We start from the raw sequence: 12,280 nt of genomic DNA, 5'->3' as shown, positions 1-12,280 counted from the left end.
TCTACTTGACAGGGTTACCACAGTGCCAGAGTCTGTGAAGTTAATGCGGATTTGCAAGATTCAGGATGTGTGTGAGCATCTGGAGTGTTGCCTTCTGTCTTAGCAATACCTTTGTCTGTAGCAGTTCATTAGTCTGCTGGATTTTCTTAAATAAAAACAGAGAGCAGACCCTTTCCTTTTGTTCTAGGAGACATGTCTGTTCCTCATTCCAGGTAGTTGAAAAAGACTTGGGGTTCAGATGGAATAAGCTGTGTTAATCTCAAAGTAATTTCCAGCATTCAGTCAAAACTATATCTGTCTTAAACTGGGAAAAAAGGATAACTCTTGTTGATGCTCTCAAACAAGAACTTAAACCCTAACTTAAACCTCTGTACTGTAATGTGGAAGCGTAGAGGAGGACTTCAGTGCACCAGACTTTCTTGAATTGCCCTTATTTATCATCTGGCTCATTTGTTCTGACATGCTGGATAATTTTTTTGAAGTACTTTTTCCAGTCAATAGGAATTATTTGAACTTAACTGTTTTGGTTTTTTTTTCCCCCTTCTCCTTTTTCTTGTAGTAATATTTACCTAAAATAGACCCTCCTTCAGGGATAAATATATGATCTTAACAGGGGAATCAACATGTGCAAACTGTGGCTTGGATCCCACTTCTGAAATGTATGAAAGAGGTTTTTTAACCAGCAGGATGCTCAACAGGGAGAGAGGATGTCCCTAAGAGAAGGAAAGGCTCTGGCTAGCACTTTCTGACGCTGCTGCTGCCTGGCAGATATAGCTGATGTTAACCTTGGCTGCTGTAGTGCACTGTAGTATTGTTTTTCCTCTAAATTCAGATATTTTCCTGATATTTCTTTAAAGTGTTTAAAGGTAAAAGGCACAGCTTTAGCCCACTCTTAGGTCTATTCTTGCTCTTTAATCCCAAGTTAACTGCTGTGATGGAGTGGATATACCTTCTTTTGTAAAAGATAGATTAGAAGTTTTAGCTCCCTAACTGCTTGTTCAGCAAGAAAAGAAAAATACGGTTATGGCAGCAACTTTGCCCTTGGTGATTTCATATCTATGCTGGTGTCAGGAAACCGGTATGTGGGAAGACAAATCTTTTGAGTCACTTGGTGTCAATTCTGAGTCTATCGAGGGGCCAGATTTGACTGGATTTTTACTTTTCATGACTGTTGATGCACTCAGCAAAGCAAAAGTCAGTGTTCTCTGATGATGTGCCAGCATGCCCTGACCTGTCCCCATGCTAGGAAGGGGAAGGATCCACAAACTTCCCCTAGGTATGAGTCCTCCACCATCCAGACTGCTCTATAACAGGAGGACTTAGCTGGTGCTTGTGGTTTAATTGAAAAGCCTTTTTCCTCTGAGCTAAAAGGGTATCCGTGCAGATCTCATCAAAACGTCATGTCTTCTTTCTCATCTTCTATTATTCAGTGAAAAGTGTGTTTGTGTTTGGGAATATACACTTTGATTTTGACTTAGCTTGACCTAGCTTGATATTCCAAAGGTAAGGACATATGGAAGGGTGCTTTGCTCCAGACTAGTGTGCCCACGAACTAGAAAAGAAACCAATCCCTACATTTTTTTCGCTTTGGGAATTACCATTCTGTTCGCAATCGGGTCTCCCAAAGAAAAACAGCTCCTGGCGTCTGTGAATTAGACAACCGTGATATGGTTACATTTTTCTAGTTGTTGCAGTAGAGGAGTCTGAAGCTGCAAATACCTGACAGTTGCATTTACCTGACCCCATGCCTGGTGTTGTTCTCAGGTTCCAAGAGATAAAAGGCTGTTGTCTGTTAACAAAGTGAGTGATAATCAAGAAGACCAAGATAAAAGGTACAGTATTATTCAAAATCATACACCCAGCTACTAACAGTGTTGATCAGTTATGAACTGAAGGAACTATGATAGCCTGAGGGTTTGTGGTTTTCTTCCAAAAGATAAAAGAATGAAGACTATTTTGGGAAGCAAACTTTACTCCTTTTTACTTTTAATTTATTAGAAAAATTGAACAGTAGTATTAAACACACAATTTGCAAAGTAGCAGAAAGTTTCATGATTTGTTTGTGTTTTGTTTTGTTGATTTTTTGCTGCTGAGATTAGTAAAATCATATTATATTGGCAGTTGGCTATTGCCTGCTTTTCTTTCAATTTTCTTCTTCTGGAGCAAAAAAGTAGTAGCTTGGCCTCAGTAACATGATTTATACAGTTTTATTTAACATAACTTAAGATGTGTCCAGAAGCAAATAAAGTAACTCTCTTAAAATCATTCGCTCAAAATGTTTTTCTCACTCCTCTCAGATTTCAGCCTTCCTCTGTAGGCTAAAAGCGAATTGAAGAGTCAGAGGAAGCTGACTCCTGCCTTTATTAAGAATTGTGGACAAGAGAGAGTTTATATTTACGTAGAAAGAACTAAGTTTTTACGTACAGGAAGGTATCTTCATGTAAAATTATAGTGGAGAGAAGCTACACAAGGTTTATTTCAACGTAGGTAACTCGGGACAGCCGTAGATGGTCTCCACTAGCAGTGTAAGGTGAAAGTTTAAATAAGTAGTAGCATAAATTCACTGTTTCAAAACAGAATATGAAACTTTTTTTGAGGGACAGTTTTTCTTCTGCGAACACCAGAGAAATTCCTAAGTTGAGTGTGATTGACAAAACTGGCCTTTGGTGGAAAGCGGAGAGAGAGGAACTGTAATGTCAGAACGTATCTCCGGGGTTGAAAACAAAGCAGTGTGTTGCACCTACTAAAAGTTTTACGAGTTAACAATTTTATGTCAGTGCAACTACTATCAGCAATCAGATTGCTTTCAACAGCAGCCGCGGGTAGATGTGGGAATGCTGCTGGAGGTTACCTTGCAGCTGCTATAGTTACTGATCTACTCTGATACAGTGGGATTCCTGGGCTTTCTCGTTCAGAAAAGCGTTTGTACCAGAGTTACACAAACAATAGTGGCCTGTCAACAGCCGGAAAGAGCATGCATCAGCGTATGAGTCTTGCTGTTGATATTCTGCCTATTTCACATGCAAATTATATACTGTGAGTAATCCATACCTCGCCTTACTCCTTATGCTAATTTTGTGCCTAAAGGCTGTTGCACTGGTGGATTGATTTTGCATCCAAATTATAAGCCAGGACAAAAGCAACCCCGGATACCTAGAATTTATTGTAACAAATCGTATCAGTTGTAGATCAAATCAAATGTTATTATCTTTCCCTAGCTGCTAAAGAGCTCTGAACCTCTCTGCTTGACTCACGATGTCTTTTGCCTAGTATTCGTTGATGTGCCTGCCTAGTATTTGTTAATTTACTACTTCTTATGGCAATGGCTTATCAGAGTTGAAAGATCTTCCCTGGCATCCAAGAACATTAAGCTATTTAAGGAGGAGATTTACTCTATCAGGACAGTTCATAACATTTTTTGGTTTTGTCTCACAGAAATTGTCTTAATACCACGGAAGCTCAGAGTAATTTAAGTGGGGGAGAGAACCGCGTGCAAGTCCTGAAGACGGTTCCGGTTAATCTTTCCTTGAACCAAGATCCTTTGGAGTCGTCCAAAAGGGAGTACAACACAAATGTGTCTGGGAGCTCGACGCCCATCACGGGGACTGGAGTGACTGTGGTTAAAGCAGAGGAGTTCACCCCTGTTTTTATGACCCCACAAGCACACTATGCAAGAGGAGAAAATGAGGAGCACCGAGGAGTTATCTTTGAACCATACGAAGTGTCCAACATTGCTCCCCACACCAATTATCTCAAAGATGATCAGCGCAGTACTCCTGACAGTACGTACAGCGACACCTTCAAAGATGGAGGAACAGAAGTAAGTTTTTCACCCCAAATTAGCATCTAAGAACTCAATAAAAAGCTGTAAACAAGATAAGGAGATTCGAGCTTGTAAACAAGATAAGGAGATTTGAGCTGTCCACAAGAGCCATTAGAGGAACAGTGATGATGCTTTCAACAAATTCATCTCTGCTCCTTGCCGTGTTCCTGTCAGTCTGTGCTCAGTTTATAGGGGAACGTCATGAGGCTTTTCAGAAGACAGTTTTAAGGGTGTTTATTGGAAACTTTGAGAATAATAGATACTGATCTTTTGTCTTCTGGGATATTGTGTCAAGTAGAGGATAGTTTCCATTCTGAAAGAAGATTTGTTTTCCGTTAACAAGGTCTGCCTTCAGACCTATTCATAACAGTAAGAAATAGCAGCCACTCTGTAACTGGGAAACGTTCTTCTAAAAGTGCAAAGGAACGGCGTCAGCCTCTGCTGTGAGATAAACCTGAGTAATTTATTCAGAAGCTGTCTGTTGCACTAAGCTCTACTCTGCATCATGGGCAAGTGAGAAAAGTAGTAGAATTAGGTGACTAGAAGGAAACGGAGAAGCTAACAGGCAGGGAAAGATTCAAGTGCATGTATGTGTGGGGAATGAGGAGGAGAAGAGAGACAAGGAGCTACCTTGTAAGTATGTTACAGTTATGCTGAGGCAAAGTAATTATACAGTCAGCTTTAATATGGTGAGTACTCTCTGCCTGCTGCAGAATAATGCGAACGAGACAGAAGTGTAGAAAGGTAAAAATTTTTTAAAGCTGACAGTGCCTCTGCAAATAATTAGAGAGTTTAGGTGGTAAAACTCTCCTCAGATTTTTCTTCTGCAACTCAATGAAATTGTAAATGTAACAGAAGTACAAGGCAAACTACATTAAAGCTGAGGCACTCTGACTGAATTTTAAGAAATTTACTGTGTATTTGTGTATTGGTATTACAGAAAAATAAATTGTCTCCACACAAGCATCATAGATCAGGACGTCTGGAGGTGAAACCCATTTTCAGATACAGAACACATTTAGGTCAACTAAATGAATAATTAATGAAGAAATCTAGCTTGCCATTGGAAAATCAGTAAGATCAAACCTGGGATTAGAAACACTGCCCTGCACTATCAAATCACATCATTTCAGCTATTTTTCATTGTTGCTCTTCATGCGAGTCCAGTGGTACCGTACCCACGGCTTCCCCTGGGGTGCCGTAGCTGAGTGATTCCATTACCATCCCACGGTTTGTTCTGAGGGTGACCCGAACAGCCAGTCTGCGCTGTACGGAGGGCTGTCGAATCTGCAAAGTTGTTTAACTTGGAGGTAAAAAGGGAATTTACATCTATACATTGGCCTTGCATCCCAAACTCCACGTTATGGTAATTTTTGTTACAAGGGTAATATTTTGCATCCCAAACTCCATGCTGTCGTGATTTTGTTACAATGGTAGTAATTTGTTACATGTTTTTTAAAATCATTGGTTAATAACAGGGTATGATACTTGTCATCTGGGCTTTCTCGGCAGCCTGTGGAGAAAGAGGCAGTTCAAATCCCATTGCCAAAAGTGGGCGGAATGGTTTGCCAGGTGCACTCGCTCCCCTCCATCTTCACCTCCCCTACTAACTGTACAGAGAGACTGAGCAACTAACTTTAACTAGGTCCCCATCTGCAGCCGTTGGGTGAGGTGTGTCCCACCGTTAGTGGCCTTCCAGCCCCAAATGCTCACATGCGTGTGGCACAGGAGCAGGCAGAGCTGCTCCTCTGCTGCAGCCTCGCGCAGTACTCAGCCTGTCCCTTCATTTTCTCTCAACTACCTAAATCCCAGGATGGGCTTCACCCCTGCGACGCTCTGACTGCTGCTCCAGCCGCGCGTAGGGACAGCTGTGTGAAGCAGCTGTGGGGAGAGCAGAAGGTAAAAATGTCAAAACATACCAAAAGAGAAACTTGAACTAAATTAGTGTTTAAAGTAGAATACGGTTGTCCTTACTAGTTCTCCTGTTCACTTGGTGAGGATGGCTGGGTTTGGCTGCGGTAGATTTGCTCTGATACCAGCTCAATTTTTAAACACGTTATGAATACGTATTTAGAAATTGTTTCAAAGCGTTTATTGCGTGTCTTAGTTCTGTTATACCGAAGGAGACCTGAATGTTTGTAGATCCCTGTGGTAGCGGACACTTTGGTCAATCACTTGCTATGTTCTTCAGATACAATTTTAACAATTATGTAAATATACCTTTCTCATCCTTTTCATGTTCTTATTTAGCTGTGATTAATTTATTAGTCCCTTATAGTATAGACACAATTTTCAAGGATAGGTAAATAAATTTAATGTTTTTGATAATGTCAACCTCGAGCCTTCATATAAAATGTGGCTAGCATGTTAATGTGGGACCATCTTTATTGTAATACCTCTCAGGTGTTAGATTTCTTAGAGTCTTTACCTTATCTGTTCTACAGCTTATGGATCCTTGACTTTTCATCTTCAGGAAATATTCCTAACCGGTATATAATATCTTTGCACTTAACTAGTATCTGAGTGGATATTTGTTATGGCACAGTTGTACATAACGTTTTCAAAATTGCCTGACTTGACACTTCTGGATACAAAACAGCTTTTAATTGCTAACTAGTGATGACAAAAGAAATCCTGGAGATTAAATGTAATGATCCACCAGTGATTCAGAGAGACATCATCAAAAACATGTTTCAGGCAAAAGGCAAGCCAAGAAGCAGCAGCAAGGCTTACGTAGTAGAGTACGAATGGGCGTGTTTGCTCGGGAAGACAGGGTACAAATCCTTGCTTACTTTGTGCAAAACCATTTCATTTTTTTTCGGAATTCCACCTCTTGATGTAATTTTTTTTTTTGATAGACGTGTTTTCATTTTTTAAAGAGTGGCTGTAGGCCTCCTTTCAGCTGGTAAAGCGCGTTTCGCTCAATCGGAATCTTTGAAGATAAAATACTTTCTTGGCCTGCATCACCACTCCCATTCAAAATAGACAGTATAGCAATCTAAGCTTTTGCTAGCATTTCGTTGTGGGCCTTAAAGACAGCTGACCACACAGAAATTTTTAAATAAAGCAAAACAAAACAAAAAGTGAAGTGTCTAGGAAAACTATGATTTCCTTTCAAAATCTACTTATCTTTGAGATGGGATACATTTTTACAGACTTGTTTTAGAATATATTGACATGTAGCCAAGGAGTTTAAGAAGGCAGAAAATGTTTTTCAGCTACGTTCCTGTAGCAGTTAGGTTATGAAAAACTCTAAAAGCTTGGCACGAATTAATTATCTCTGTCAGTTCTAGTGTAAAGACCATGTAGGGTCCACTCCAGTTTTTAGGGATTTTGAGTTTTAAATGGTTGATGGTTTCTTCTGAGTGGTCTTTAAATAAATGTAATTCTACTATTGTTGGTGTTTACATTTTGATTGTATCAAACTGTATTTAATTGTTGTTTTTATTTTTCAGAAGTATCGCAGTGTGTCGGTGGGGGCTGAAGAATATATTTACGAACAAACGAGGTATGGCGTAAGCTTTGAAATGTGTTGCCTGGCATCAGGTAGGAACGTATGGAGGAGAGGCTGCCTGTGTCCGCTTCCCACCCTCCCTTTCATCACCCTGGGACACCTGCAGGGCTCCCTGGACACTGCCCAGCATCGCTCTCCCCTTCCTCTCCTGTGCACGTTAGCTTTCATGTCTGACCAGTTTCTGTCTTCATCTGTTATCTTCCCTCAGCATTATTTTAAGTTATTGACTCCTCTGAAGCCCCCCAGAGTTTTGCGAGATTAAAACTATTAAGAGGGGTCCCCCAGGTAATAGGGCACAGCTTTGACAGCCAGGTCATGGAAAATCTTCCCCTTTCAAGATGTCAGGATGCACGAGTCAGGTGTCCAGGGAGGTTGAACTGGCTCCACCAACCTTATGGAATTACCATCTTTATTTTTCCCTTCTGTTTTTTCTACTTACTCTTAGTAGGTTTTCTGGGAAACCCTCTGTCTTTTTATACTGCTTGTTGTGGTACTTCATGCTTATCTATAAAATAATATAAATGAAGTATCTATTACAAACCATGTAAAAAACCCTAAGAATTCCAAAAAGTGTTTTAAAAAGTTTCAAAAATTGAAGTTTGAAAGGAATTGTCCTCCCTAAGCACAGAAAAATGCATACGTAGAATGGACAAACACTGGAGACTCACTTTAATAAAGGCTGTGATCAGTAAAGTTTGTAAGCTGATGCTTCATTTCATGCTTGTGAATAGTTCTGTTTATATCCAAGAGATTGCTCCCACTTTAGAAACAGGAACATACCTACATATTTTTCCTGGGGTAGGCATATGACTGCTTCTGTAGTGGAGGTTCCTTATAGCTTGGTCTTTTTTATGAGGAATATTAAAACAGTCATTAACTGCAGTGAGCTCAGAACTGAGTCATTATATAGGCAGTACCTATGAAACAGATATTTAGCAAAGACTGCTCACTCACTACACTGGTTATTTATAAAATTGAATCCCGAAGCATTGGCATCATTAACAATTCTCAGACATTAAGTCTTTCATGCTATGGCTCAGGTCTGTGTTAGAATGAAACTTCTGAATGCACACTAAGAAAAACAAAATACATCTTTTCTGGGGCTTACCTGGAAGCGATAAGTGCTCAGAAATGAAATCTTCAGATTGAAAAAAAGCAGTGGTGAATACGAAAGTAATTGGAGGCCTGATAGAAGATCCCTTAACGATGACACAGGGCTTTAGTTAGCACTCATGGTGGGATTCAGAATAGTATTATAATAATTTGAGTGGCTGCAATAAGTTTTAAGGGTAATAGTAATCCTACTGCTATGGGGCATGCTTTGATTGCTGGCTGGGAACAAGAAGAAAATTCCCAAGTGGTACCACGCAGCTACTGCAAAATTGGCCAGTTGCAGTGTTGTCTGGGATCTACATTTTTTGACATCTTTTCTGAGACATACAGAGTGCCAGGAAACAGAAGACCAGACCGTGGCAGACTGTAGGCAGCTCTGTTAAGACACGATGTGTCTGACTTTGGTTCATCCTGAGCCCTTCTCAGCACACCTCCTCGTTAGGCCTTCTGTCTGGTGAGAGGTTTTGAGGTGCATCTCTCAGGGCACTCGGCATGCTTTGGTACGCGTCCCTGACTCTCAATCAGAGGGTGTACCTCCACCGCTAATGGATCCTCAATCCGAAGGACAAGCACATGCAGCAGGGTGGATGCTGTGTCCGCAGCACCAGTGGTTCTGCGCTTTCAGGCCGCTCAGATGGGGCCGTACCGCTTGCCACACGGGACAGAGGGACTGCGGCAGCACACACCACGGTGGGTGGCAGCGGAGGGGACTGCAGCCCACTTCATGCTGCCGTTCCACTGTGCACAAGAGCCTTCGTGTCGGCAGCAACTGCATTGTTGGGAAGTGCTGGTACTGCTATCAGTGGGTTGGATAGGTATAGGTTAGTGTTTGCTTTTTGCCTTAGTCTTGCTTTGATTTGTAACTTTTAAGCAACTGGGAAAATGACTGGATTTCCATGTATAAGCTATACTAATCAGAAACACTTAGAAATTGTCTTGATAGTAAACTAAATAATTGATACTAAACTGTCTGACACTTCTTCCTTTGCATGGAAAGACAGTGGATCAGGCTTTTTTTTTTTCTTCTACCTTCTCTACAAGTGGGGATTTAAATGTTATTATTATTCATGCATTTTAGTGATTTTTTTTTTTCCATTGAGTAGTTAAGTACGTTTTTGTCTTCCCTTTATTTCCATATTGCTGTGGCAGTGTTATGATGATCCAGAGTATTTGCTTGAACTAGAAGGTTAAGGATGGACTGTTGTTTTGGACCAACATATTTGTCCTTTTGGTTCTGCTCCAGCACTGCTTAAATACTTTGCTGAATTAGGACCTTTGTGAAAATGCATTCCCTGTATCTCCCAATTTGTGAGGACATCATGCACGTGACTCCTTGCATTAAGCTTCCTGTGGTGACCAAATGCAGTTTGAAGAGAAAATTTTTTCTGCAAGGTTAACATTATTTTTCATTTAACAGAATGTGAGGAACTGCAGGCATCGTTTTTATTGGATTATTGTTCAAGCCCGTTACTGGTGGAGGCAGCTGGAAGAGGCTTTGTGACAGTTGTGTTCAGCTAACGGTTCACTAGTTAATGGAGCTTTAACTTTCATGGTTTGAGAACTGCTTTAAAGGTGGAAAGTTCTCCTGTGAAGGAGGATCTTTTCTAAAATCTGACTTCCAACACAAGAGCAAACTCTGGTTTTTGTCTGATTTTTGTCTTTTTCTTAAGGGAGATTACTTGATTGCAGATACAACTAAACATAGGTACTTTGTTCTATCTGATTAATTTTGAAAAGAAGGCTTATAAAAACCTTGATTGCATGTTGTCTTCAAACAAATGAAACTACTGTCCCTTCTGGTTGTATTTCTCCTCTGCCCTGTGCTGAAAGTAGCAGTTGGCATTTCCATTCTCTGTGCCCATCTTTTGCAACAAATTTTATTCTCATGTTTGTTCTTTGTTTTGTTTTGTTTTTTTTTTTAAATTTCTCTTTCTGTGACACTTCTAAGTTTCTATGTCTGTGGAGGTAGCTGGTTTCCTCCAAATCACACTGAATTCCCTCCTGGCACTCCCACTGTGGGGTACGTAGTCTTGTACTTCATGATGGTTCTTTTCAGAGAAAGTAAAGGTGTAGTATTTACTCCAAGAGACTTATGGTCCACATAGTTTTATGCTTGATTGCTAGATCTGATGAACTTGAAGAAAGAAAATTGCATTTTTAAATATCTGTGTGACCTTTTCCTGGAATTTTATTATTAGTTTCTTATGCCTTGCTTATACAATGCATAAAATACGTAATAAATGGGGACAAAGAGAAAAGGAGCAAGTGATATGGATTTTGTTGGTGTTTCTCTCCCTGTCTTTTCAGCAGCACTTTTCAGTATACGCTAGAAGCTACCAAATCTCTGCGTCAAAAGCAAGGGGAGGGGCCCATGACCTACTTGAACAAAGGACAGTTCTACGCCATCACCCTGAGCGAGACGGGAGACAACAAATGTTTCCGGCATCCCATCAGCAAAGTCAGGGTATAGTCCAATTTCTTTCCTAGATGTGAATGGAGCTCTGCAGATAAATGTAGCTGTGGTTGGTTGTTTTTTAATTATTCTTTTTCTTCTGGGAGAGTGCAGAGCAAGCTTACTCTTATGCCCAATGTAGAGGTGGGAGAGTAATACTGATGGTGGTCTCAAATATTTTGAGGTCCATTTTTTTCAAAACTGTGGTCTTAGTTAATTATATACATATCTGCTTCAATTTATGGTTGGGCAGAATGGTAATTGCACACGCAGTTGCACTTGACATTGATGAACTTATCATTGCCATGATTAAAGAAAGAAATCGGAGAACTGCTACTGTGTAAGTCCATCTTCAGTCACTTGTGCACTTCAGCACCTGCTTTTCCAGTGCATTTCAGATAAAATGTGAAAATTTGAAGCCATCCTTTGTGACATAAATTTAAAGTCATTTACATCATCTAAGTGTGAGCTTTCGCTTGATATTCACCCAAAAGTATGACAAAAGAGGTGATTTTCCTTTTAGATTCTGTAGGTAGAACTGTAGCTTGGGTATTCAGCAACATCTACCTGGTGAACAGCCCTCCTGATTTCCCTGGTAATGTTTTTGAGTAAGCAAATCCTAACCCAGTAACCTTGGAATGAAAAATGAGCCTCAGAGTTCCTGCCCTGCAAATTTCACCCTGAAGCTGGAAGGGCTGCATATGGATGAGGCTGCAAAAGTGTTTCCATCCAAATAAATGAAGTACTGTAAAAACGTTCTGACTTTAGTCAAAGGAACCAATGAAAGTCAACATGAGCAGTGAAGCAGACAACAACATATATGTTTTTATCATACATGAAGTTTAGAGGCTCTTCCTAAGGAGAGGCAATGATTTGTAAACCTGAATAGCAGTTAAGTTTTAGCCTTGTTTCCTAAGGACAGGAGGCTGATGATGGTGTTTTGTTGTTGGCTGAAGCTGATGTAAGACTTCTCTGCTGCTGAAAAGTCTCTTTCCCTGGCAGCCACCTGTTCCTTCCCCCTTTATGGTGCCATCTTTTGCACTTGTATAGCTGAAACAGGAGTCAGGAGCTCACTGGCCTGCCTGAAAACCAGTCCTCATAAGTCTCATTCACTGCACAACTACGTGAGTTTTGAAGCTGTGGCAGCAGAAGGGTGGAAACTGTAAAGGAGAGATGAGACCATTTCTTTTGGAGGATGTACAGTTTACAGAAGACTGTGAAACCACACACAACTTTCATGATCATGTCCTGGTTGCCAGGGTCCCAGCCAAGTGGCTGTCGAATTTTTTGCCAATTCCATCCAAACCTGACAGAGGGGCAAGAGGTTTTGAAGGTATTAAACCTCTACAAGTTCCATGTCAGTGGTTTGTAGAGGAAA

General features: G+C 40.5%; 1 protein-coding gene across 2 annotated transcripts in view; it reads left to right on the top strand.

Annotated features, from left to right (window-relative positions):
• Positions 1-12,280, top strand: part of GRHL2 (grainyhead like transcription factor 2) — a 71,375-nt gene that overhangs the window by 14,651 nt on the left and 44,444 nt on the right. The window contains exons 3-6 of one of the 2 annotated variants that reach the window (XM_054192840.1): positions 1,765-1,832; positions 3,436-3,820; positions 7,279-7,331; positions 10,761-10,914. In XM_054192840.1, the coding sequence (XP_054048815.1) occupies positions 1,765-1,832; positions 3,436-3,820; positions 7,279-7,331; positions 10,761-10,914 (660 nt within the window). Of the gene's footprint in view, positions 1-1,764; positions 1,833-3,435; positions 3,821-7,278; positions 7,332-10,757; positions 10,915-12,280 lie in introns of both variants that reach the window. The other variant, XM_054192839.1, reaches the window with a different exon arrangement.

This window comes from Rissa tridactyla, chromosome 2, assembly GCF_028500815.1.
Source record: "Rissa tridactyla isolate bRisTri1 chromosome 2, bRisTri1.patW.cur.20221130, whole genome shotgun sequence".
NCBI lineage: Eukaryota > Metazoa > Chordata > Aves > Charadriiformes > Laridae > Rissa > Rissa tridactyla.
The sequence above is the reverse complement of the archived record's forward strand: the minus strand, read 5'-3'. Positions and strand labels throughout refer to the sequence as shown.